The 25,426-nt window shown below is 52.0% G+C and overlaps 8 protein-coding genes across 8 annotated transcripts; 3 read left to right on the top strand and 5 right to left on the bottom strand.

The window, feature by feature from the left end:
• Positions 1–399: 399 nt before the first annotated feature.
• JCM6883_006247 (uncharacterized protein) lies at positions 400–4,371 on the bottom strand (the record flags this gene model as incomplete). The annotated part of the gene is made up of 10 exons (XM_076635475.1): positions 400–412; positions 487–628; positions 705–1,011; positions 1,079–1,833; positions 1,899–2,246; positions 2,312–2,412; positions 2,477–3,357; positions 3,422–3,664; positions 3,738–4,293; positions 4,355–4,371. The coding sequence occupies 10 exons, from the start codon at positions 4,369–4,371 to the stop codon at positions 400–402; spliced, it is 3,363 nt and encodes a 1,120-aa protein (XP_076484546.1).
• Positions 4,372–4,877: 506 nt separating this feature from the next.
• Positions 4,878–8,274, bottom strand: JCM6883_006246 (uncharacterized protein; the record flags this gene model as incomplete). Its single annotated transcript, XM_076635474.1, has 7 exons — positions 4,878–5,086; positions 5,179–5,297; positions 5,363–5,462; positions 5,533–6,166; positions 6,228–6,783; positions 6,848–7,944; positions 8,002–8,274. The coding sequence occupies 7 exons, from the start codon at positions 8,272–8,274 to the stop codon at positions 4,878–4,880; spliced, it is 2,988 nt and encodes a 995-aa protein (XP_076484545.1).
• An 891-nt stretch (positions 8,275–9,165) lies between these two features.
• JCM6883_006245 (uncharacterized protein) lies at positions 9,166–10,210 on the top strand (the record flags this gene model as incomplete). The annotated part of the gene is made up of 2 exons (XM_076635473.1): positions 9,166–9,402; positions 9,473–10,210. 2 exons carry the CDS (start codon positions 9,166–9,168, stop codon positions 10,208–10,210), a joined length of 975 nt encoding a protein of 324 aa, XP_076484544.1.
• Positions 10,211–10,655: 445 nt separating this feature from the next.
• Positions 10,656–12,883, bottom strand: CAR2 (ornithine-oxo-acid transaminase; the record flags this gene model as incomplete). Its single annotated transcript, XM_076635472.1, has 9 exons — positions 10,656–10,721; positions 10,784–11,155; positions 11,224–11,400; positions 11,465–11,555; positions 11,626–11,984; positions 12,054–12,183; positions 12,247–12,281; positions 12,365–12,425; positions 12,735–12,883. 9 exons carry the CDS (start codon positions 12,881–12,883, stop codon positions 10,656–10,658), a joined length of 1,440 nt encoding a protein of 479 aa, XP_076484543.1.
• Positions 12,884–13,356: 473 nt separating this feature from the next.
• Positions 13,357–14,179, bottom strand: JCM6883_006243 (GNAT family N-acetyltransferase; the record flags this gene model as incomplete). The annotated part of the gene is made up of 2 exons (XM_076635471.1): positions 13,357–13,830; positions 13,898–14,179. 2 exons carry the CDS (start codon positions 14,177–14,179, stop codon positions 13,357–13,359), a joined length of 756 nt encoding a protein of 251 aa, XP_076484542.1.
• Positions 14,180–15,103: 924 nt separating this feature from the next.
• JCM6883_006242 (uncharacterized protein) lies at positions 15,104–20,103 on the bottom strand (the record flags this gene model as incomplete). Its single annotated transcript, XM_076635470.1, has 3 exons — positions 15,104–16,202; positions 16,267–19,628; positions 19,708–20,103. The coding sequence occupies 3 exons, from the start codon at positions 20,101–20,103 to the stop codon at positions 15,104–15,106; spliced, it is 4,857 nt and encodes a 1,618-aa protein (XP_076484541.1).
• Positions 20,104–20,590: 487 nt separating this feature from the next.
• On the top strand, positions 20,591–22,319 carry JCM6883_006241 (uncharacterized protein; the record flags this gene model as incomplete). Its single annotated transcript, XM_076635469.1, has 4 exons — positions 20,591–20,837; positions 20,909–21,645; positions 21,707–21,847; positions 21,918–22,319. 4 exons carry the CDS (start codon positions 20,591–20,593, stop codon positions 22,317–22,319), a joined length of 1,527 nt encoding a protein of 508 aa, XP_076484540.1.
• Positions 22,320–22,608: 289 nt separating this feature from the next.
• Positions 22,609–25,426, top strand: JCM6883_006240 (F-box protein; the record flags this gene model as incomplete). The annotated part of the gene is made up of 12 exons (XM_076635468.1): positions 22,609–22,786; positions 22,862–23,061; positions 23,124–23,312; positions 23,391–23,470; positions 23,549–23,628; positions 23,714–23,743; positions 23,824–24,059; positions 24,125–24,234; positions 24,293–24,343; positions 24,404–24,471; positions 24,533–25,323; positions 25,386–25,426. Coding segments are annotated over 12 exons (2,054 nt in total), but the record flags the coding sequence as incomplete, so codon positions are not given.

Below are 25,426 nucleotides of genomic sequence, written 5' to 3'. Positions count from 1 at the left end.
GAGGTTGAAGGCGTCAGAGGAAAAAGGAAGAGAGTCGTTTCTCGAGTTACTCGTGACTCTATCGATTCGAATACAGTTTCGAAATAGCTTATCTCTCTCACTCGAACCAGACCAAGTCGAAGAAGATGAGGCAGAAAGGATGTAAATATTATGAGAGAGCGAGCGAGCGAGAGCGTTTCGACCGACAAGTATAACAAGATACGTGGAGAGGATTGAAAACAAGAGAAATGGAAGAAGACAGAACTGAACAACCAAGAAGAACGCATGTGCGAGAAGAGGGAGGGGACGGTTAATGCGATGGAAAGTTAAGACCGTACACGTTGAGGAGAGAAACCGAAAGAGAAAGAGGAAGTCTATGGGGGAAATGGTAAAACAGAAGAAAATCGGCGGAGGGACTTCTTACTTTCCGGACCTGTCGACGATCAGAACGTGCATCAGTAACTGTAGCTCCATCTATTCGAGAGCAGAGAGCAGAAAGCGACTCACCTCATTCCAGCGAGTTGAGGAGTCGAACTCGCAGCCTTTTTCTTTGAAGGAATACGAAGAGCCTTTCCTTGAAGAGTTTCGTCCTCGGATTCCGTATCGGGTTCACGAACAGCACCAGGAATAGTCGAAGAAAGGAAAGCGACTAACGAACGACCGAGATAAAAGGTCAGTCACTCGGACGAGCTAGAAATTTCGGTGACGAGAGAGAGAAAGCTTACGAGTTCGAGCACGACGACGGTCTTCTCGAGCCTTCATCTCCTTACGGGTCAACTTTTTCTTTCCCTTCGCCGCCTTGAACTTGAGTTCTCCGTCGGCACCGACTTCATCTCCAGATCCAGCGGGAGTCGAAGTCATGGGAGTACCAGGAGCGGATCCGGCGGGAGTACCGAGAGCGGGAGTTCCAGGAGCGGGAGTACCGGCCGCGGGCGTGTTGATGCCTGATTGAGGGTTCGATTCGAACGCTCCATCGTCGACAGCGGCTTTGCCCTTGTGCGTCAAAACACCGGCATCGACGTTCCAGATTTCCTGCAGAACGATAGGAGAGAGTCAGTCAAGAGCGAACGAGACGAGAGAGAACAACAAAGAGACTCACGCCACAGAGAGCGTTGACGAATTCTTGGTTGTGAGAGATACACAAGAATGCACCAGTCCATTCACGGATTCCGACTGCGAGACCTCCGAGGGCGTCACGATCCAAGAAGTTGGTAGGTTCATCGAGAATGAGGCACTGAGGTTTCGACCACATCGCGGCGGCGATAACGACCTTGACTTTTTGTCCTCCCGAGAGACCTCGCATCTCGTTGTATTCGGCGATATCTCCATCGAGTCCGACGTCCATCAAGTGTTGACGAACGAGTTTGAGCGACATCTCACGCGAACCGGCTCCTTCTCGCGAAGCTTCGAAATCGTCGAATTCTTGAACGAGTTTGGTGAATCCGAGGTCGATAAGTTTTTCTCGGGGCATCCAAGTGTTTCGGTTCATCGCGAGTCCTTGCCACTTGATCTCGTACGAGTACGACTTCTTGAGCTTTTGACGACCGACAATGTTTTCGAGGAATCGAGTAGTTCCGTCCTTGCCCGTGATCGGAGTTTTGAGAACTGCCTTCTCCTCGTCGGTGAGAGCGCGAGTAGCCTTGAGGGCTTGCTCCTTGTCGACTCCCTCTTGGTATCGCCATTGAATGTATTGAACGGCCGATTTCTCGAGATGTTGTTCGATGTGGTGGAAAGCGTGTTGAGCGACGTAAGCGACTCGAAGGTTAGGATGTTTCTCGACCTTTCCGGAATCGGGGATCGTCTCTCCCGTAAGGAGCTTGATGAGGGTGGACTTTCCAGCTCCGTTGGGACCGACTGTCGAAGAGAGAGAAACGAGTCAGTCTCGAGTCTCGAGGGGAAGAAACTGAATTCGAACTTACCGATACCGACTCGAGAAGAGAGAGAGACGGCACACGAAGCGTTCTTGAGTTGAGGTTGCTTCGCTCCAGGGTAAGTGAAGGTACAATCGGTCATCTTGAGGATGGCTCGAGTTCGGGAACGGACACCCATGAGGGAACCGGGAGGAGGGAAGGTGAATTTGACGACGTCGTCCGAGAGGGTGTAGTAGGATTTGCCGGGAGGGTACTTCTCGACGAACGCGGCGAGGTTACCCTTGTAGTAGTGAAGTTGCTTTTTGTCGTAGTGAATGATGTTGGAGCAAACGGCATCGAGGAATCCAGAGTCGTGAGAGATGATCATCGAAGTGACACCGTCTTGGGCCTTGAGGTCTGAGAGGATTGAAACGAAGGTGATCAGCTTGACTGGAAAAGAACGAGAGAGGAATAAAGCTCACAGTCTTGAAGCCAGGCGACGGATTGAACGTCCAAGTGATTCGTAGGTTCATCGAGGAGAAGAAGATCGACCTTCATGAGCATAGCGCGAGCGAGAGCGACACTGAATGGAGAGAAACAGTCTATCAGTCACGCTCTACACTGCACTGAGAGAAGAGAAAACTCACCGCATCTTCCATCCTCCGGAAAGCGAGTTGATCGCGACGTCTTGACGTTCAGGAGCGAAACCCATCTCTTCGAGCATGTCGCGAATTTCCTTCTCGGTAGCGTTGATGCGAGGCTCGTCAATCATGAGTTGACAGACGGTGATTCCAGTTTCGTCTCCCTCGATATCGTGTTCGACGTAGGCCGCTTTGAGGTCTTCGGGGAAGTTGTCGATCTGTTTACGGTTGATCGCCTTGAGGAGGGTCGATTTACCACATCCGTTCGCTCCACAGATTCCGTATCGGTGTCCTCGACGAAGTTTGAGAACGGTGTGATTCAAGAGCACGAGACCTCCGTACGCGAGCGAGAAAGGCAAGTCACAAGTGATCTCACCTTCCTCGTCATCGTCCTCGTCGGCACCTTCGACGTGGTTACGCTTCTTGTCGACGTCCATCCATCGCTTGAGTTCCTCTGACGCGATCGCGTCGGCCGATTCCTTTCCGACGAAGGCAGCGAGGTAAGGCGAAACGTAGAGAGTTTGCCAGTCCTTGAGGCCGAACGAACGCTTGCGTGTAAGATGAGCGATCGCGAACGAAGAGTAGGCGAGGGATTGTTCGGCGAAAGCGTCGGGCTTCTCTCCAGTGTGCTTCTCGACGAGTGAGTTGAGTTGAGCGTAGGCGACCTTTTCATCTCCAGCGGCTTCGGTGAGGTGGTCGACGGCAGGGACGGCAGCTCCGAGGCAAGCTTTGTCGACGGATCGTTTAGCTTCTTCGGCGAAGGCACGGATTTCGGGGAAAGCGGCGGATTCGATGATTCGTTCGATACCGGGGAGGACAGCGGGGGAGTGGAGAGCGGCAAGGTCGGCAGATCGTACCAGTTTGAACAAGTTGGTGATGAGGACGACCTGAGATGGTACGAGTCAGTTTTCAGATTTGCGAAAAATGCAAAGCAGGCGAAAGAAAACTCACGGTTTGACGGGTAACGACGTTTCCCTTTTCAGCGAGAGCACGAGTGAGGAGGGGAGCGACGACAGCGAGAGTAGGTCCATCGATTTCGCGAACCCAGACAGTCGAAGAGAGACGCTTGATCGCGGCGGGAACGGTAGTCGGGTCGGCCATACATCTGACGAGATCGGGTACGAAAGGTTGAATGTCGGGGTTCGTGAGGACACCACAGAGGGTGACTCCAGTCTTTTCGGCAGTGGTCGAGATCTAATGGGGAGTGAAAGAAAAGTTGAAATCAGCTTTCTTCCGCAAAACTGTTTCACAGCCGATCCCCACTCACTTCAGTCTTGACATCCCTCATCGAAGGAGTCAACCTCGGTACGTATTCTCCCAGTCGCTCTGCAACCTGATCCCTCGCGGTAACTGCGAACATTCCGAGTAATTCCAAAGCTCCGACCTTGCTCTTCCATTTCGCGTTCGATTCGATGTATTGGAACAATTCTTCGATGAGTTTCGGTGCTACTTCGGGAGGAGGGAGTCGAACGAGTTGTTTCGCAGCTTTTTCAGCGGCTTCCTTGATGCTCGCCGTCTTTCCTTGTTCCGTGAAGTTGTCGAGGAGGAGCGAGAGCTGAGGGACGAAGTAAGGGTCTGCACCACCGAGTCGTCCAACCTTGGCGAACAACTGCTCGAACGCTACCATCGCTCCTTCCTTCTCTGCGGGAGTTTTTGATTTCGCTGCTCGATTCAGTTCATCGAGGATTCCTTCGGAGACGAGGGCGCGGAGGCCTTGAGAAGCGGCATGGGAAGCGAGGGCGGTGGCTGCTGCAGTTCTCGAGGAACGGTTGATAGCGCCGTAGAGTTCTTGGAAAAGAGCTGAAGTCGCGGGAGATTCAGACCTGTCAATACAGAGGAGTTAGCGCGTCGATCTCGAGGAAGAAGTTTGTAAGTAGTACTCACATGTCTACAGAGGGCATCTATGGATGGAACGAGAGGAAGGGAGAGAGAAAGGGAAGATTTCCTTTTGATGGGGAAAAAAGGAGAGAGGGGAGAGGAGGAGAGGAGCGGGAAAGAGGACGGGTACGTTGACGCGAACTCTGGTGGATATCCCGAGGTGCAGCGATAAAGCTGGGGGAGTAAGGCGGAGAGGAGAGAGGGTGGAGGGGAATGAGAAAAGCGAAAAGTTGGTTGAGAGATTTGCAAAAATTTCTCGATATTTCTCAGCAAATGGCACGTTTTCTATTCGTGAATCTGGACCTTACAGCGAGCGAGGTATCAAGTCAGCAGATCGCTCGAGCAGTAGAGACTCTCGTTTTTCGTATGCACTTCAGACTGACCGTTTACATAGACTAGTTACAACAGAATACGACGCATAGATAACGACAGAGGACGAGCGATTGAAAGGGAGGGAGGCAAACTAAGCACGAAGAAAAGTAAAATATGAAAACTGCGACAAACGACGAAACGAGAGAAATTGCTTTGCTCAATCACGATAATACACGTTCGTAGGTAGTACTACTCCGTCGAAACGAACGATCGAGATTCGACGCGGCGGGATCGGAGTGTCGAAGGCGGAAGGGGCCAAAGCAGGTCGAAACAGGATCTTCTTTGACGACCGAACGATCTGTTCCGAACAAGGTTGATCCCCGACCCATATCGTGTAGGAGGCATCGAAATTCTCTCCATAGAGGGCTGCGTAGCGAATCGAAAAGCGAGGGAGATCAGCGGAAGTCCTTTGGGAGAATACTGGGAGATCTCGCTTGAGCAGAAGGTTCGAGACTCACCAGCATATGCGCCTTCTTCGCCTACCCCAGGCTCTCTACGAGGAGCTTCACACCGCGTCGCTGAAGGTAACATAGGTCCGATCGGCGTAGAAGGAACAGGCTGAGTTCCGAGCGAAGAGCTATCAAAGAAATTGAGGTAAGTACGCGGTGCCTTGATCCCACAGCGAGATAACGCAGAGCTTACGAGGTGTATTTCGAAGAGATAGGCATCGAGTCAACCGATTGAGGGACGAAGAAAGTGTGTCGAGCGAGATCGATTGCGAGAATTGACCAAACTCCGGATTCTACGAAGGAAGTGAAGAGTTTGTCAGTCGGCTCAACCTGACGGAAATTACAAAGGTAAGGGTGTCTCACCTCCGCAAGGTACAGTCCAAACCAGGTCGGCGGACGAGCGAGGTGAAGGCGATCGAGATTTCTGTAAAGAGGCGAGACTGCTGAGTGACTGTCCTCTCCGCTTGTGTCGAGAAGTCGGACGATTGATCGAGACAGGAGAAGGAGGCATCGTCGGTTGCGAAACGAATCCCATCGTCGTCGAAGTTCGAGCTCGTTTCCTTTTCGAATCGGAATCGTCTGAAGAACCTTCCGAGATCGAATCGAACCCTGATACTCCGGGCATGTAGCTATTTGTCGATGCGTAGAGAGGATTCCGGAGATGGATGGGAGGAGAAGGGATTTGAGCCGGCGGACTTTCACATTTCATGATCGTTTTCTCTTCTTCCGCGACCTGGATCCCGATCTCTTCGTTCATACAACCGAGGAAGCTGCTTGTCGGTAGTCTTCGGTCGAACGGATTGTCGCTTCTCGGAGCGGGTGAGGCTTGATAGACTTCGAATGCGACGTTTCGGTATTGAGAGACGGGTTCTCCTACTTTCTCGCCCGGAGCTACCGATAGGTGAGAAGTTTCGACGACGTTCGGGGAAGCGGGTTCGAGACTTCCTCCTCCAATGACGGTCGTCTTCGTATCGATGCGTCGAATGATGAGAATGGGCTGCAATTCGCGAATGAAAGTCAGCGAAGAGGAGAGAGATTCAAAGCTGGGACTTGCTCACCGAGACTACTCCCGTGGCGAGACATTGTAGAACCACAGGTTGATTGTAGTACACCGCTTGAGCTTTTCTCGTATCGACCGGAACGATATTGAGAGGAGGTTTCGGGTAACCTATTTGAGGAGCCGGGAGTTGAATCAACCCCTCTCCTTGAGTAGGTATCGAGAGATCGACCGTGTAGATGATGAAAGCATCCCACGAGTGAGTCTTAGAGATGAATCGAACGTCGGAAGTATCGTTTGGAGCAAAGAGTCGAGGGGCATTCGAAGTCATCGTTTTCCAATCACTGATCGGGATCGGTGCGTCTTCGTCGTGTTCCGAGACCGTCTTCCCGTCGGGGGCCATCCAAGTCGCGGTAGGATGAGACTCTTTCATCCCGAACGCTGGATCTTTCTCCTTCTCGACTGATCGAGGCGGATATATCGACATACTGATTTCGGGAGTTGAGAGCATTCTTCGTGCTGGAGGAGGAGAAGGGAGATGGCCGCTGAACGAATTCGTTGAGCTCGAATGCCATGAAGTTCCGAGAATGTAAGCCATCGGAGGCGGATTGATCAGTCTGAATAATGAGATCGTATGTCAGCGACAACAGCGAGAAGAAGTCAAAGAACGGTAGGACTTACCGTCTCTCGGTTCCGTAACTTCTTTGAGCTATCCGCGGATTCAAAATCAACACGGTCCTCTCCCCAGCTTGCAGCTTGTCCGTAGCTCTGATATAATCTCGTATTTCGCTTTCCCTCACTCTCCGAGTATCCTCAAAGTTCGCGTTGATTCGTAAAGGCGGAGGAAGATTCGAATCGAACGAAAGCGGTTTGAATTGACGTGCTGTCGGGTAAGCGTTTGACGAAGACGTCGGTCGGCTGACGATCTGAAGTTCTCCGACACCTTGTTCGAGGGCGTAGTTTTCGACGAGTTGAGACGAAGTCGCGTATTCGTAAACGCTCGGTTGAGCTTGACCTGTCGAAGGCCTCGACCCCTCTCCTCCTTCGTTCGACCCTTGGAAATAACTCGGATTTGCGGATGAGCTTCCGCTTGGATGCCCTGCGAGAGAAGCATCGTAGTGACTCGAATGAGGTCGTTTTCGGGTCGGACTGAGAGGAGAGGGGAGGGAACGATAGGGAGAATTCGGATACGAGTTGCCGCAAGAAGAGTTCGGCGAGTGATTTGACGAGCGAGAGGTCGAAGTGGCCCGTTCGATCGAAATGCTCAAATTCGAGTTGAGTCGACGGGGCGCTGCTCTCAGTCGCTCCGACGAACCAGGGGACTGTCTACCTCGCGGCGGGCTCGATTGTGAGCGGTCTAATTCGTGTTTGAGCGAGTTGAGGGAAGAAGGTCGCGCGAGATTCGAGAACTGGAAATTCGAGGCAGTCGGGAGGTTCTCGAACGAGGGTTGATATCGAGCTGAAAGAGTTGGATCGTGTTGATCTCCGTGCAGTAACCGAGGATCGGGTTGGCCTGAGCTCGTTGGAAAAGGGCGAGAATCGTCGAAGGTAGGAGGAACGGGGTAAGGAGCATAAGAAGAGTAAGAGGGTCGGACCATGGAATCGGGATAGTTTGACTGAGGGGGGTAGGAGTAGAGTCCGGGATCGTAATGCTCGTATATCGGGCCGGAAGCAGTACCTTGAGGAAACTGGCTATTCGGAAGGGAAGAATCGAAAGAATGTATCGCTCGCTCGTCGTAGTTTTCTGCGTATTGCAGGCCGTCCTGCGGTGTAACGTACTGTAGCGGGAGGTGATGAGTCGACGCGTCAAAGAGGCAAAGCAGAGCGCAACTCACAGGGTATTGCTGTTTCGGATACGCCTCGGATTGACCGCTGTACTCCTGTAACCCGTACTTCCCGTCGTACTGAACACCCTGATAGTTGACTGGTTCATCGATCTTCCACAACTGTTCTTCCGCCGACGAAACGAATCGAGGATCCTCTAAACTCCATCTCGCTTCTTCCCCTTCGCTGTTGTTGAACTGCTGATAGTTTCCCGCTCCTGATCCTCCTCCTGCAGGTCCAAAGTTGTAATACGAATAAGTCGCCTGTTGCTGAGTCGAGAACATTCACGTCGTCTCTCGCTCTCGTTCGATTCGAGTTGTGCTCGGATTTGTTGAAGGAGTCGTCCGTGCAACTAGGTGGCGACAGGAAGCTAAGAGACGAAAATGAGGATATCGATCTGCGGACGCGACGCCGAAGTTAATGAATGGAGGGAATGTAAACGTCGTTTCAGTGCCGTTGTAACTTGAACTGGAGGGAATCGAGCAAAAAGGGGCGAAAGATTTCGATTTCGACTGAGGAGGAGGTCGACTGTTTTCCGCCGCTTTCAACTTCTAATGGAGTGGAGCGCGCAATCGGAAAGATCGGCTGCAAGGCGCCAAGTATCTTCCGACGCGTATCCCCTTTCCTACTAGTCGTCTGCGATGTCGTCGAGGAAGAAGTCGAGGGAGAAGGAGAGAAATCATTCGAGTCGGAAGATGTGGTTTCTTCGGTGGCGATGCACTCGAGCGATGCCGACCACTTGACAAGGCATTTGCCGAGATGTCAAAAGGACTGTACTGTACTCGACTAAGGCTCTCAGTTAGGTGCGTTGCGAAAAATGAGCGAAGCCAGATGAGGAAACTTACGAGCTCAAATTTCGAGAGCCTAACCAGTTTGTGGAAACTCTTCGGTGCCGTACTGCGCTGGCGCCGTTCATAGCTCAATCATCTATTGGCGAGATGTCGAGGAAGAGCGAGTTCGGAGGGAGGATTTGACAAGTTCCCGACTTGGTGGATGTCGCCATGCCTTTGCTTCGTTGTTGCCGGAGACTGATAGAGAGCGCTCGAGGAAGAGAGCAAAGTGCTGACGTGTCGTCCTCTCGCTTGAGAGGGAGGAGAAGTTGAGTACGTCACGATTTCTTTCTTTCCTCTCTGCTCCTCTCAAGCTCCCTCTGGTCAATACGGATCACGCTCGCCATGAGTACAGCAACCGCAACTCGACCTACACCAGTGCGATCAACCGGCTACTCTCCCCGGCAACGATTCCTCGCTCTCCTCCTCATCACCGCTGCCCTCGGAACCTCAGTTTCTGTCTTTCAGACTTCGGCAGCGACAACCGCGTTCAGGTCTCGACTACCTGCTCACACAATATCCCGATTGACCTCGAGCGAATCTGCGTTCCCAGTGCCTTCTCTCCCTTATTTCGCCGACAAGGTTAGTTCCTCGTTCTCTCTCCTCGACCCTAACCGTATGTAGCTGACATTCCTTCGTGTTCTCGTCACAGCGTAATGGGCTGAATCAGTTATTCGTCAAGAGATCCTGGGCATGGGTGACGGGAATTTACATTTTCCATTCTCTCGCCTTATTCCTCACCGCTCCCCTCCTCACGGTCAACACCTTGAAGAAGAACGACACCCCTAGTCCCTCTCAACCCGCGATCCAACTCTCCTCCGCCGCGAAAACCCCGTTCAACTTGATCGTGACTTCACTTCGTCGATACCTCCTCTCCTCCCTTTTCTGGTTCTACCTCACCCAAAAAACCTGGTTCGGAAGTAGGACCGGTCCTTCGATCTCTTCTCGTATCCTTCGTACTTCGGGAGCAGTTTGCGTCCCTTCGCACCTCTCGTCGTCGAATTCTGTCGATTCGGCCCTAGCTGGAGCTGGAGCAGGAGGAGGAGGACCCGCGTCGATGATCTGCACTGGCGCACCCGGAGAATACTGGAGAGGAGGTCACGACGTTTCCGGTCACTCGTTCATGATGATCCATTGTTCCATGTTCCTCTTCGAACTCGTTCATCCTCTCCTCCCTTCCCTCCTCCCGAAATATTTCACTTCGACTTCGACTCGAACTCAACCCAGAAAGTTACCGTTTGCGGTACAAGTGACGGCGTGGGCATCGATCGCGATGATGGGGTTGTGTTGGTGGATGTTGTTGATGACGAGTTTGTTCTTTCATTCTCCGGCGGAAAAATCGAGCGGTGTCGCGTTCGGAGTTCTCGGATGGTGGGTTGGAGGTCTATAGCGAAGGAAAGTAGTCTTCATCGGATCACGGAATACCCCTTTTTGTACCACTTAGTCCTCAATTATTCCTCGAAATGGATCAAATTCTCTCGATGAGAACGACGACGATGATCGAGACAGAGTTTGACCAGGAAGACAGTATCTCGTAAAACGTTTCAACTAAACAAATAGTAGCAAACGCCCATAAAAAAGAGAATCCTTCACATCCGGGTAAGGGAGAAGAGTATTACCTCGTAGAGAGAAATATTTGCTACAATCGAAAGAGAGGGGGAATAGTTGAGTTAGAAACGGTATAATAGACCCTTCACACTGGCGGTTTTATTGGTACGATAACAAGGTTTTTGCGAATGAGAGTTTGACGGAGAAAATGGAAAATGGAACGATGAAAGAAGAGGAATTGAATTGAAAAAGAAAGAAGGAGACGGTGAGGAGAGTGTTTGCGTTGTTTACTCTTCGGCGACAGGCTCGTCGGCAGCCTTGTGGTGGTCATCAGCTCCGGGAATCGTCTCGATCTGCGGGGAGAGCGAGTCAGCTCATCAAAGTCAAAACGAAAGATACGAAAGAACAAGCTCACGGTATCAAGTTCTTCGAGAGATTCCTTGATGATACTCAAGATCTTTTCGAGTTGTTCCTCCGAGATGATCAAAGGAGGAGCCAATCGAATAATGTTGATATGAGTAGGTTTCGCCAACAACCCTTTACTCTTGAACACGCAACAGAGGTCCCAAGCTCCTCGACCTTTCGTACTCTTCGTTTCGTCGATCACGATCGCGTTCAAGAGTCCCTTTCCTCGAACCTCCTGGATCCAGCCTCCGTTGGGACCGACCGATCGGAGGTTGTTGAGGCCAGCTCGCATCTTCTGACCGAGGGTTTCAGCGCGGTTCGAGAGATCTTCATTGACGATGACTTCGAGGGCAGCCTTGGCGACGGCGCAAGCGAGAGGGTTCTGTTCGAGCGTGAAGTGGCGTGAGTGACAAGCTCAAGGAAAGCAAAACGGATGAGGTAGGGACTCACACCTCCGTAAGTCGAACCGTGTTCTCCAGGAAGAACTTGAAGAAGGATGTCCTTGCGAGAGAGGACAGCCGAAACCGGGTAGACTCCTCCAGAGAGAGCCTTTCCGAGAAGGACCATATCGGGCTTGACATTGGGGTTGTGTTGGAAGCAGAGAAGTTTACCGGTACGAGCGAGACCCTGCATATCAAAGTGTGAACGTCAGCAAGTCTTCGCAAGGAATGTGAAGGGAGTACGGACGCACGGTTTGAACTTCGTCGCAAATGAGGAGAACGTTGTGCTTCTTGCAGAGAGCTTGAACTCGTTCGAGGTAGTCTTCGTCGGGAACGACGATACTGTCAACAGTGACGATAGTGAGCATTAGGTTGACGAAGAAACGAGCAAGGCGAAACGAGAGAAACTCACCCAGCTTCACCTTGAATCGGTTCGACCAAGAACGCCGCGACGTTCTTTCCATGAGCATCGAGAGCCCTCTCAAGAGCGTCTACATCATTGTACGGAATCCTCCCCGTCTCACCCTTGACGGGGCATTTAGGCCCCGACGAAGGAACGAAAGGACCAAACTCTTTACGAGATTCCGGGTCGGTAGACATCGAGATGATTCCGATCGTGCGACCGTGGAAGTTGTTCTCGGCGGAAAGGACGATCGCCTTGTCGTGTTCGACTCCTTTCACTTTGTAGGCCCATTTACGAGCGACTTTGATCGCGGTTTCGACGGCTTCCGCTCCGGTGTTCATCATGAGTGCCATTTCGAATCCAGTGAGCTGTATCATAGATGATCGTGAGAACTCTTCGCAGCTGCAGCGAACGAGTGCAGAGGACAAAGGGCTCACCTCGGTAAGGTATTTCGAGAAAGGTCCGAGGGAATTCGTGTGGAAAGCACGGGACGAGAGGGTGAGTTTGCGAGCTTGAGTCGTCAATGCATCGATGATGTAGGGGTGGCAGTGACCTTGGTTGACGGCGCTACGGGAAGAAGAGAGCTGGGTTGAGCTTGCGAAGGCAAGGGAAATGAGCAAAGAAACTCACGAGTAAGCACTCAAACAATCGATGTATTGGTTGCCCTACGAGTAAGAGGAACCATGGAAGTGTCAGCGAATGAAACGAGAGACGAATGAACGCCAAGAGAGAGGGAAAGTGCACTGACTTCGGGATCCCATACGAGAGCACCTTCAGCTCGTTCAAACACGACAGGAAGAGGGTGATAGCTGTCACAGGGGGAGATAAGCTCGTTAGTATCTGCTATCAAGCGTGGAGCTTTGCTGGAGGTGGGGTTCCAGAACGGAAAGGGAGGAAAAGTGTGGGCAGATTACATCTCGTCACACGCCGTGGAGACCTTTGCCTGGAGCACAGAGGCTGATGTAGAGCTCCCTGTATCCTATCACGCGCTTCCCTCGTCGTCTGAGCTCCTCGGGACCGAGAGCAAGAGCTGCTCACGAGACCGTTCCTCCTTTCCATCTCCCTTCTTTCTCCCTCTATTCGCCCTTGACGATAGCTGGAATGGAACAGGAACTCACTTGTGTGCGCTGTACTCCTCTTCGAGCGAGATCGCATCCTCAGACGAAACTTTGACCTCTTCCGATTTCGTCTCAGTTGCTGCAGACGTAGGAGCGAGTCCTAGAGATTCGAAAGCGCGATCGATAGATTGTCGAACTACTGAGGCCATTTTTCGTTTGTCGTTCGAGCTTGCGGGGGAGAGAGGGTGAAAGTTGAATGAAGTGGATTCGGAGAAAGAGGGAAACAGCGAAAACTTGGCTCGAGAGTTCTGAGTCGTGGATCCGACGTTTTGCGAACGACCAATGAATGATCACCTGTTTCCTTCTACCGTTTCGACCTCGACCAGCAATGAGCATTGATCACCTGTCGAAAGAGACTCAATCAGAGCGACTGAGCTAGATCCGAGCTTGAAAGAAAATCGAGCGAAAAAGCTCAACGAATCGTTTCTCGCAGAAAGGAGTGAGCTTGGAGTGAGCAAATGACAATGTGAATGACGGGTAATGATACTACGACAACTACTGGGGAGAGATGACACGGACAATACAGAGACCGGGCTGCCAAACAAACGAGACGATAAATACAGATACGCAAACTCGCAAACCCTCCTCTCTCTCTCGCTTCAGCCACCTCTTCCGCCCATCGTTACACGCTCACAACCCCTCTCATCTCTATCGCATCCCCTCCACCTTGTACCCCCTTATAGTAACCCCTGATCCTCCTCGTTTCGCTCAGTCCGAGCTTTCGATACAGTCTAATCGCAGCTTCATTCCTTGCCTCGACGTGCAACTGGAGTACTGCGGTCCTTGTTGCCGGACATAGTTCAGCGACTAGGTCCTGAACGAGTCGGAAGGCCAGGCCTTGGTTGCGTGCGAGGAGGTCGACGGCGAGGGAGGTTAGATAGATGATTGGGAGTTCGATTTGAGCTAGAGCGTCGGCTGGTTCGTCGATGTCGAAAGAGGAGAGAGGACAGTGAGTGTAGGGCAATAGATGGCCGGAGATGCAACCGAGGAGTGTTGAAGGGGAGAGAGGGGAGAATGCGAGGAGGCAGAGTGAACGAGGATTGGTGAGAAGTAAAGTATAGAACGATTGCGGATACGCCAACGGAAGGCATTCGACCTGTGAGGAGATTCAACAATCACATCTCAGCACTCAATACAGAGTGATGCGGTAGCAGAAGACTCACCTGAAGTTGCTTGACGCCAGGAACATCGCTCGATTTCATAGCTCGCACTGTCACTCCTCCTCCATCGCTGACCGGTTTCGGCTTCTCATATAGCCAAAGAGCTGAAGAGTCGACTGAGGGTGTTCGAGGAGTCGGACATCTTAGTGGGAAAGGAGTGAACGATCGCCGGAGAGAGTTGATTGATGAAGACGAGGGAAGCGAAGGATGGAAGGCTGGGAGTATCGGAGTAGTTGCGTGTGGTAGAGGTTGTAGTGGTAGGAATGCTGGCTCAACTAGGAGCATCGTGGAAGACTGGTAGAGAGGGGAGAGGAAGAGACTAGTTCCGAAGTGGGGTTGGAGAGGAGAATCGCCGTTTGAGAGAGAACAGGGTGATCCTAGCGAAGGAGAGGTGGCTATCGGTAACGTGTAAGGTATTGACGAAAAAGCAGAATGGGAGAGCGAGAAGTCGGAGATTTTCGTACGAACCGCGGCTTGAAATCGACGCTCGGGCAGAATCGCAAGCTAGGAAGAATCGCTGACGTTCTCCTGTAGTACACCGAGCTCTTTCGTCCTTCGTAGCGTTCAGATCGAAGTTTTGAGGAAGCGCAAACGAGGGACGAACGAGTGTTGCGAGTTGCGAAAAGCTCGAACACAGTCGTTCTCTTGTTTGTGTCTCTCTCGACGAGTCACTCCCGCCTAGCCCAGTTGGGGATTCAATGGAATGAGTCCGGCAAGCGCTTGTTCCGATCGGACGAAGTATCGTTCAGAGACAAGCTCGCAGAGGGTCAGTTGCGAGCAAGCTCGGATCCAGTTTTCGCTTCGTCGCTTGAATGCTCACCTTCCTTTGGACATCGGAAAGGAGAATACAGACTCCGAATAGGAGGTCGAGTACTAGTTGTTGCGCTCTACCTTCCGTCGGCATAGGAAGTAGACTGAAACTTGCCGAGTGAAACGACGATGCGAGAGTTATCATCCAAGCTCTCCTCTCTTGCGATCTGTACTTCGTCCAGGCCGCTATCACGAAATCGCAGGGCCCGTCTGCGCAACATCTTCTCGTCTCTAACCAACCTCCAGATCTCGCGACGAGAGATGAGGATAGTAAAGCCCTTTCCTTGCGAAATAGAGGTGTAGATAAAAAACGATAAAGAGATAAGTAAGAAAGACGAAACTCTACATGCACCACAATACTCAGCCTACTTCCTACAACCACCAAGATGCACGACTCGATCAAGCACGTCCTCCCCCTCGTTGGACCTTTCTCCTCAAATCCCCAGCGCTCGCTTTTCTCTTCGCCGATCCCGATCTCAATAGTTCAATGATCCTCGCCTCTTCCTCTTCCCTAGACGACTCAGCTTCTTCGATCGCGACGACAGCTTCCCAAACCCTTCCTTCTTCCCCCGAAGATCTTCGACGACGAATCGATCGATTCCCTCTCGTCGCGGTACTCGGTATGTCGAGAGTCGCGCGAGACGTTGAAGCGACAGGAGTACTCGTCGAGGCGAAGGACGCAGAGGGGTACTGGTCGTGAGACGAATGAGGAAGAGGTCGGATTTTGCGATTCGCGAGTTGAGAATTGCGATCGGCGGGAACACGAGGAGTGACGACGGGAGGTCGTAGACGAGTCTCGCTCATCTCTTCCCCTTCGGAAGGTTCGAGCGAGGGAGAGATGGAGGAAGATGGCGCGAATTTGCTCGTCGACGGGGAAGGAGCGGGAGAACGACGGACGAAGGAACCGAGGTACGAGAAGAGTCGTTGAGCGGAAGACGAAGGTGGTGCGAGAGCCGAGTCATTCTCCCTTTCCGCTTCAGGTTCGGGAGTCGATTCGACAGCGATAACAGGTTCGGTCGATTCTCCTCGTTCCAACAGTTCTCTAATCGGTAATCGAGGTTTCTCGGGAGCGGGAGCGTCGTCATAAATGTGAGCGAGACGAGGATTCGAGAGAGCTGTAGGAAGTCGAGTGTGAGGCATCGAGGTTCTTCGAGTTCTGCGAAGTCGTCGATTCGTTGCGAAGAACGTATCGTCTTGACGATCCCGACTCCTTTCTTCCTCCTCGTCGTCGTAGTCTGAGTCTTCCGAATCTGAACCGTGATCCGACCGTTCGAGGCGTTGTTCGATCTCCTCTTCTTTGACGATCGTTCGAGCTGGACTGAGCGTCTCGTCCCTGTCACTCTCGCTACCTTCTTGAGCTACCTGACTCGAATTGTCGCTTCCCGAGGAGGATGCTACTGAGATTGAGAGAGCCGAAGCTTGAGATCCGGCTCGATGTTCACGAACGTCTTTCGCTCGTCTAGCTTTGATCGCTTCGACACGAATCAAGAGCTTGTCCCTAAATGAGTCAAAAGCCATCAATATCGGAGTGAAAGAAACTGAAAGAGACGAGTAAGACTCACCATTCCCAATCTCCGTGACATTCCTCTTTCTGAACTCCCCATTTATGTAAAAAGGCTTCGACAACTTCAATCGCCTCGACCTCTCGACTTTCACCCTTCATCTTTCTCTTGAGTTCGACCAGGCTTTGTTCGAGTCTCCTCCATTCTTGCGAGGTCCATTTCTCGCCGACGACGCTCGATAGACCCGAGACGGAACGAGAGCGAGTGTGTGACGAAGCTTCGCCGTGGGACGTGATAGTAGGAGGCGATGCGCGTTGTGAGACTGAAGGAGAGCGACTGTGGTCGGAAAGCAGCACGGATCGAACTTCCTCCTCCTCCTCATCCGATTCGTCAACTTCCACCTCGTCTCGATTTGCGCTCTCGATCTCTGGCGATTTCGAAGTCGAGCTCTGACGTTCAGAAGATCCGACGGATATTCCCCTTCCGAACGTCTCCCTCACTTCTTCCTCCGCATCAAGCAATAACGTCCTCAACTCTTCTTCCTCTTCCTCCTCCTCGTCGTACTCCCCCGCGTCGATCTCTTGCCCGTTCTTCTCGGCCTCACGAATAACTCGACTCGCTTCATCCCGCGCCAAACTACCTTCGATCCCTTGTTCGACGTACTTGTGATAAACTTTCAGGATCGCTGCGGCTCGAGCTGCCGCTTTCGCATCTGTCGAGGAGATCTCGATGACGGGGAGAGAAGGGTTTGAGGAAGAGGGGCGACGACGATGGCGACGAGAAGTCGAATTAGCGTAGGAGAGATTCGAAAAGATCGACTCATTCGCAGTCGGATTCGCGCTGTAAGTCGAAGGGTGAGCTGGAGCGTGAGATTGTCGATTCGAGGCGAGAGGGAACGGCTGATCATCGTCTGCGTCTTCGTTTTCATGTACTTCCTCTTCCTCCTCGACTCGACTTCCTACGCTTTGATGCTTCGAGACCCGGGGTTCGAGGATCGAGGTAGACGCTTCCGGAACCTGCTCTGAAGTGGTAGTCGGGGTTCCTGATCGAGCTGGAACGAGTTTCGGACTTCCGAACGATAACAACCCCGTCAATTTCTCTTTCCCAGCTTCGACCAATTCCTCCAACCTTGAAGGCGACCTCCTCAATTGTCCTTGCTCGGTCGTCGGTACTCCCAAAGCTGATTGCGTACGAGCCGGAGAGGGAGATCGCATCCTTTCGTCGTCGTTGAGTGCTCCTCCTCCTCCTCCTTCGGAAGAGCCGGGAGGGGGAGTCGCTGGAAGTTTCTTATTCGAAGTGACGCTCGCAGGAGATAGAGACATCTCGAACGACTTGACTGAACGAATAGAAGCGACGGGGGAAGACATGATATAATCGCCGGTGTTTGGGGATCGAGGAGGAGAGGCGCCGGCCGAAGAGTGTCGAGAACGGAGAGAAGCGACGGGGGATCGCATTGAAGTGTCGGATTCGTGGCCTGGATCATAGTCGTCGCGAGCGAGGGAAGACCGATCTTTCGAGGGAGTCGGGGGAGCGAGATTATTGTCGTTGTTCGAAGGTGAAGACGAAGGTTGTCGTGCGAGTTGGATTTCGTCTTCCTCCTCCTCTTCCTCCTCTTCCTCCTCTTGTTGATCGTGTTCGACACTCTGAGCTCGTTCAGAGACATGAGGACTCGTTGCGGTCATAGCCGTCGGTTTCCAATACTCTCGACTCTGTTCCTCCTCCTCCTCCTCTTCTTCTTCTCCTGGATTATCCTGATCCCGTGCTTTCGCTTTCCCCTTCCTATCGAAGCTTGAGCGTACTGGAGGAGGCGTAAACGAACTACTCCGAAAGAAACCGGGACCTCGAGTCCATTCTTGTTGCTGAGTTGGCGGCAAGGTTGAAGCGAGTGCAAGCGGCGATGGTTGACGAGCTCGGGTCGTAGGAGCGTTCGAGACTGAGGCGGCGGAAGGGGAGCGAGAAGGGAGTTGAAGTCGATTGCGACTGCGAGGAGAAGGGAGAGGGACGAAATTGAGTTGAGGGATCTGTCGAGGGGAAGGCGCGGAATCTACGGGAGTGAGAGATCGAGGTCGAGAGAATGCACGAGTGAGAAACGATGAGGGTGAGAGGAGGGAGGAAGGAACGGGGCCGGGGGAGGTGAATGCCTCACGTTCGAATTTGAGGTAGGCGGGAGAAAGTGGAGTGATTTCGCGCAATCGAGACTTATTCGGGAGTCCGAGTGCCCTCACATCGCTTGTTTGGCTTGTTTGTTCTGCTGTCGGCTCTTCGAGTAGGGGTGAAGGACGTTCAGATGGCCTGGTTTCCTCTAGCTCCGGTTCGATTTCTTGCTCTTCTTCGACACTAGATCGTTCCTGAACCCTGATTTCCGGTGGCGGAGACGAACTGAATCGAGTCGGTTCGAGCTCATCGAATTCTCCGGTCGTGTTTGGCGAAAGAGGAGGGAAAATCTCCGAGTAGGATCGACCTTCTTGCAACGCGCGAGGCGTTTCTTCTCGTTCAGTCGGGACAGGCGATTGTGATAGAGAATATCGAGGTTGGTCGGCGAAAGGGAGGTCTTCGTCGTTCTCAGGTTCGACATCGGAAGAAGCTTGATCTTGCAACGGTAAGAAATCTTTTCGATCCTCTTCCTCCTTGTCTTCGTCGTCGAATGATCGGTTCGGTTCCGCTGGTTCGTCGTTCAACTCTGCAGGTCGTTCAACCTCTTCTTCGCGCTCTTCTACCCCTTCGTCGTCCGATCCGAAATTGACTGCCTGAGACTCGTTCTGCTCCAATCTTCCTCCCTCTGACGCGACGACTTGCTCCGGGTATTCGAACGGCTCGTCGTCGACGTATCCGGTCCCGTCGAATCCACCGTAATCGAATTCCTCCTCTTCGTGCTGAACTTGTTCTCCCAGTTCTCCTGCGATGTCCTTTTCTTGCGCCAGATCTCGCTCCTGAACGACGCTTCTACTCCTACTCCGACTTCTCTCCCGAATCTCCTCTCTCTCCCTCTCCCATTTCTTCCAAACCCCTTCTTTCCCTTCTCCCTTCCCTCTCCCTCTCTCCGGAGGTAGCAACATCAATTCATCCTCTTCGATTGCTTTCGTTTCTTCGTCATCATCGTCATCGGAGGCGTCTAGTTCGGGTGGGTGTTGAGGAGGACCGACGGGGAGGGCGAGAATCTCGGAAGGACGAGGTTTTGCGCGGAGGAGGGATCGGCGAGGAGCTTTCGTTGGCACCAGGACTGAAGGTGCGTCGACAGAAGAGGGAGTTTGTACAGAATCAGAGGTGGAAGCGGAGGTGGATTGACGCCGAAGAGCAGCGGCGGCTGAACGTCTTCGCGAAGTTAGAGTTGCGTAGGTTGGTTTCGAAGGGGGAAGAATCTGAGGTGACTTTGAGCGAGATCGAGATCGAGAATGTCGACGAGATGTAGGGACGGGAAGTAGCTAAACGAATGGCGAGGAGGAAGACTGAATTAGTGAAAGTTGAAAATTGTCCAAGCGGAAAACGAAAACGACAACTTACAGAGCTCTTCTGCGTCGTAGTTCGCTGAGTTTCCTTGATCGTAGCTTGTTCTCCACCTGTCATTACCGAAGACTCTCCCTGTTCTTCGTTTGTTAATTGAGGGTTTCGTTCCGTCTCTTCGACCTCGTCCCTCTCGTCTTCTCCACCTCTTCCTCCATCACTACTTGGTAATTGAACCGAAATCTTGATCGCTGGAGTCTGTTCCTGTGCGTTCGAGCGATCGCGTAGATTGATCGTCGAGCCACGACTTTTCTTCGAAATCGACGCGGGCTTCGACGGGGGAGCTTTCGGGTCGGCGGAGAGAACGGCAGTTGGAGGAGGAACGTTCTCGTTAGTGGTTGCAAAGGAGCTGGTAGGTCTAGTGTTGCGAGTCGGAATACGGGAGGAAGGCGGCATTCAGAGAAGTGAGAGAGAAGAATGGGCTTGTGTCGTTCGTTTAGCAGAGTTCGAACGCGTCTGTAGATCAACAAGAGGTCTTGGATCAGCTTCCTCGAGTTCTCACGGCGTGTGCGCGTGAAGAGAGAGGATGATTCACCTTGATCAAAATGAATAAACAAACCGAAAACAACTTCGTCGGAAGCTCTGCGACTGGGCTCGGTCTACTCCTGTCTCCGCGACCGGCTTGATTTCGATACCTGGGCTCGAAAAGTCGACGCGAGCGCAAGTCGAGAAGTTGGCGAGAGGAAGAAACGAATCTCGCGGTGAGTCCCTCTTTCTCTCCATCTCTATCAACTCGCTGGTCGAGTACAAGCATCACACTTCACTCGATAGTCTGATCAGGGACCACGACACCGGCCTGCTCGGCATCAACGAAGCGGCTCGACCTCTCGGACTTCAATCGTCATTCACTCGACCTCCTCTTACCTCCGCTATCTCCAGCTGAATGGTTGAAGCACCGGACAGAAGAGTGACCTACATCCACTCTCCCGAGCTACAACGAGTCGGCGACGCACTACCCTCGAACCTCGGTCGAGCGTCTCTCGTTCATTCCCTCATCTCCTCCTATGGCCTACTCGACGATGGAGAGGCAGAAGATGACGTCACGGAAGGTCTAGCCATAGCGAAAGTGGTGGAACCGGTACGAGCTAGGAGGGAGGAATTGTTGAGCTTTCACGACGAGGATTTCATCGGTCAGTCTCGTTTTCTCTCCTTCTCTCCTCTTCCCTTTTTACTTTGCTGACCGACGACTGATTCTCCTCAGACAGTCTCCTCGGAGCAACTTCCCCTTCAGGCTCAGAAGCAGACTCGGACTCGGACGATTCATCTTCACCTCGCAAACGCCAGAAAACCTCCCACTCCTCAACATCCCTCGTCGATGATTGTCCCCCCTTCCCTCTCCTCTCAGAATACGTACCTCTCGTCGCTGGAGCATCTCTCACCGCGGCTCGTCAACTCCGAGACGGACTCGCGGACGTCGCGATCTCCTGGAATGGAGGTAGACATCATGCAGCGAGGGGAGAAGCGAAAGGGTTTTGTTACGTCAACGATATCGTCCTAGCGATTATGGAACTACGAAAGAAACCTATTCCTCCTCCACCACCTCTCGACGAAGACGATGAAACTGAAACTGAAACTGAACCTCCTCTTCGACCTGTGACGCCGAAGAAACTCTCAAAGATCCTCTACCTCGACCTGGACCTTCATCATGGAGACGCCGTCGAATCAGCATTCCTTTCTTCCCCTTACATCCTCACTCTTTCGCTTCATCTTCACGCTCCGCTATTCTATCCCTCGACCGGATCACTCGATTCTTCTGGACCGACGAATCCGAAAGCCGCTGGACGAGGACATGCGTTGAACCTTGCGTTGGAAAGTGGGTTGGGAGGGGATGCACTCAAGAGAGTTTGGGAGACGGTAGAGAATGTTAGGGAGAGTTTCGGACCGGATGCGGTCGTCGTACAGTGTGGTGTTGATGGATTGAATGGAGATCCTTGCAAGGTGAGCCTCGTCCGTTACTACTTCCCTTTAGATGTCGCAAGCTGACAAGGTCGTTCAATAGGAATGGAATCTCTCGCTCTCAGATTACGGTCAATGCATCACCTCGATCCTCGAGTGGAATCTCCCGACTCTTCTCCTCGGAGGCGGAGGATACTCATCCCCGGACGCCGCTCGAGTCTGGACTCATCTCACTTCTCTTTGCGTAAGTCCCGTTCTCCTCCCCTTCGCTCCTCTTAATTAAGCTCAATTATCTCACCCCTTTATCGCGTCAGTTGAATCGACCCCTCTCACCAACGTCCCAAATCCCTTCTTCCCTCTCCCCAGAAGAATACGAACAATTCAGTCCATCGTTCACTCTCGACGTCGAATCGAACGAAACGATCCGGGATAGGAATAACGATTTAACGCTTTCGAGAGTCGAGGAGGTGTTCGATGGGTATTGTGAGAAATTGAGGGAGAAATGGAAGACGAAATCAACCAGGACGAGTCGATTGCGAGCGAAAGATCCGCGGGAGGGAGAGATGGGAGAGAGGGAAGGATTGGGATTGGGATTGGGATTGGGGAAGAAGGGAAAGGAGAAGAAGAAAGTGAGGTGGAAGTCGGAGGCTAGTTTGGAGAGTATCGAACCAGAACGACGCGAGGAAGAGGCGATCTCCTTGGAGGAGGGAGAATGAGGAACAGCGCGTTGATTTTGCTTCGGTGTCTATCAGTTACCTTTCCCCGTTCTGTATGTCCTTCGTTCCGCCCGCAATTCATGAAGACTAGCAAGCAGCGAACGCGAGGAGGAGGACAGCTCGCGAGCTTGAGTGAATGCGAGTGAGTTTTTTGACATTCAGGGGAAGAGAGTTTTTGACTTCTCTCTCAATTTCCCCTCTCGGCCCGGTCTTTCCCTTCTCTCTCTCTTCTTCCCCTCTCTTCTGCACCTACCTCTTCCAAACAACAACAAAGAACAACACGAGTTGAATGGCTAAACAACGCAAGTCTGTCACTCGATCCTCACCGAGTTCCAATGAAGGAAGGGAGAAGAGGAAGAAGAAGGGAAAGGAGGGGAGGGGACAACAATCGATCTATACGGCTCCTCAAGTCTTTCTAGACCTCGAACAGGATTACAAGCAACAAGCTAGGCAGATCAAGAAGACTTGTGAGTACACTCTCCCTCTCATCTCATCGAGCGAGCGAGTTAGAGAGCTGACTTCGTGAATTCGCATGAGAGCAGACAAACAGATGGAAGAACAAGACGACGATGAAGAATTGGATCAGTTGGCGAGTGATGGAGACGATTCGGGATTCTTCTCGGATTCTCACAGGAACAAGAAGAGTAGGAAGAACAAGGGGAAGGGGAAAGGAAAGAAGAAAAAGGAAAAGTTTCAAGGTCGAGACGTCTTCACTTCGCTTCCAGAGGAACTGCTACTCGACGTGAGTCATCTTCGCTGTACAGTCTCACAGTCTGTACTCAACGCGGACGGCTCTCTCAACAGATCTTTGGCCGCGTCGATCATGAATCACTTTTCCATCTCTACTCTCTCTGTTCGACCTTCTATCAACTCCTACGACCGAAAGTCAAGATCTGGACTCTAGCGAGGAAAGCTCTCGATCCTCCTTTGCCAGAAGTGCACAACTTGACGGAGAAACAGTTGGCGAGTTTGCTGTATTCGAAGAAATGTTGCGTGCGTCGAGTCTCCCTTCCTCTTGCACTTGGGTTCCACTTTCTCTCATCTACTGACACTGGTGGACGAATTGAGTAGTTCGACGAATGTAAGAACGAAGATGGAGAAGGAGATCCGTTCTTGCGAATCGTACTTTGCAAAACTCATCGCAAAGAAGAGTGAGTCTCTCTCCTCTCTCCCCCCTCATAGGCTCTTCCCTCTACCCTCTACCCTCAAACTGACACTCCTCGCGATAGACTCGTGGATGTTCACAAGTTCAGTGCCGATTACCCCGAGATGATGCATTCGACACCGGATTGTTGCATCTCGACTTTCAGTGAGTTCTATTCGTCTACTCCGGCTCGTTCTCGCCACTTCTCGATACTGACTGACTCGAGATCATTGATCTCCTCTTCTTACAGTCAGCGCATCGGGGAACCACACGAAATCTCGTTCGTTTATGCTCATCTTTTGCGCTCCTTCTTCTTGCTCTCCAATGCTGACTCCTTCTCATCTCTCTTCTCTCGTTCAGGCTGGGTACTCCGCTCTAACCTCGAAGACGAATCGGAAGAACTCTTGACTCGAGAACGCAAAGACATTGACGAAGCCGAAACTGAACAATGGAACGCGATCGAACGGGGACAAAAGAAGGGAAGGAAAGCGGTTTATGTACCAGAGTTTGACAAGAAACCACCGAAAGAAGGAACGGGGAGGAGAGTCGTCAAATATCTGGCGAAGAGGAAACGATTGAGGAAAGTTTACGAAGAAGTGAGCTCAAACTCTTACTTTCCTCGATTTGTGACTGCTCTGACCTCTCTCATCTCGATCTCAAGGACGGAGAAGCTTTGTATAAGTGGATGGACGAGAGGAAACAGGCGAGGAAGAAGGAGAAAGAAGAACGAGCGAAGGAGAAAGAAGAAAGCGCGAGCGAACGTCGTCAAGCGTTGAGTTTCCCTCTCTCTTCCTCTTTGTCGATTGAGCTGACACTCTCTCGTTGACAGTATCGAGGAACGCCTGCTCGAGGAACCTGATGATGCTTACACTGAAGAAGAGTGAGTTCTCTCAATACCGCTCCCTTTTCTCTTTCGACTGACCGCCTCGACTCTCGGCAGCTTTGAAGACGATCACTGGAAGAAGAGCCACCTCGTCTCGAATGGTACTTCCGATATCGACGACAAACGTGAGTCATCTCTCTCGTATCCTCTATCCAGCTCACTCAGTCACTCTCGAGTCGTTCGCAGTTTGGAAAGAATTGAAACCGAAAATCGTCAAAGTCATCAAACACTGTCGCGAGATGAAGGAGAAAGCTGAAGGACAAGAAAGGATTCAACGTCGAATCGAACACCTCCGCAAGAAACTCTACGAACCTCGTCGAGGAGATGAAACGTATTTCCCCCTTTTTGCCGATTTCTGTCTCTTACCCTCGGTCCTCAAACTCCTCGATCTCGAAGATGATTCGTACGAAGGACTCGATCTAGGATTGTGGAGGGAACACGTGAAAGCAGCTCAAGAGGAAGCGGATGAATGGGGGAACGAAGCTGCAATTGCTGCAGCCGATCTCGTGCTCTCTCGAGTTCTCCCTCCCGATGAATACGGTGACCTCGACGAAGAAGACCTTGAACGAAAGGCCGACGACGCTGAATGGACCGACAGAGTTCAAACTTTCTTGTTTTGCGAAGTTCCGAATTGTTCGACTCTTTCTCCGGATCATCAAGTTTTCTTCGGTTCATTCGACGATTGGCTCGAACATCAACATGAAGTACACCACGATCTGAAACCGAAGTTCACCAAGAAAGCACTCTCTTCTTCTTCCTCGACGTCATTCCGTTTCTCCCTCCCTCTCGCCGTCTCCCAAGCTTTCTCGAATCTCCTCCTCTCAGCCGGGTTCGACAAGGACGACAACGATCCGATGTATAAAGAGAAGGAAGATGCTCTCGATAAGCTGTTCTCGCATGAAACGCTGTTGCAATGGGAGAACGCGCCTCGAGTTGGATTTGGGAAAAGTAAGAAAGATTCAGATTGGAGAAAAATCGTCAGTCTCCCTCTCAACTACTCTCAATCTCGTGACTGACTCGTTCGTTTGAGGGAGTCCAGATGTCGAAGATCAAAGTCGAGAGTGATCGTTTCGAGAAACA

Source organism: Sporobolomyces salmoneus (genome assembly GCF_050403485.1).
Source record: "Sporobolomyces salmoneus JCM6883 DNA, S_salmoneus_JCM6883_v1_ctg104, whole genome shotgun sequence".
In the NCBI taxonomy this organism is placed as follows: domain Eukaryota; kingdom Fungi; phylum Basidiomycota; class Microbotryomycetes; order Sporidiobolales; family Sporidiobolaceae; genus Sporobolomyces; species Sporobolomyces salmoneus.
This window is presented reverse-complemented; position numbering and strand designations above follow the sequence as displayed.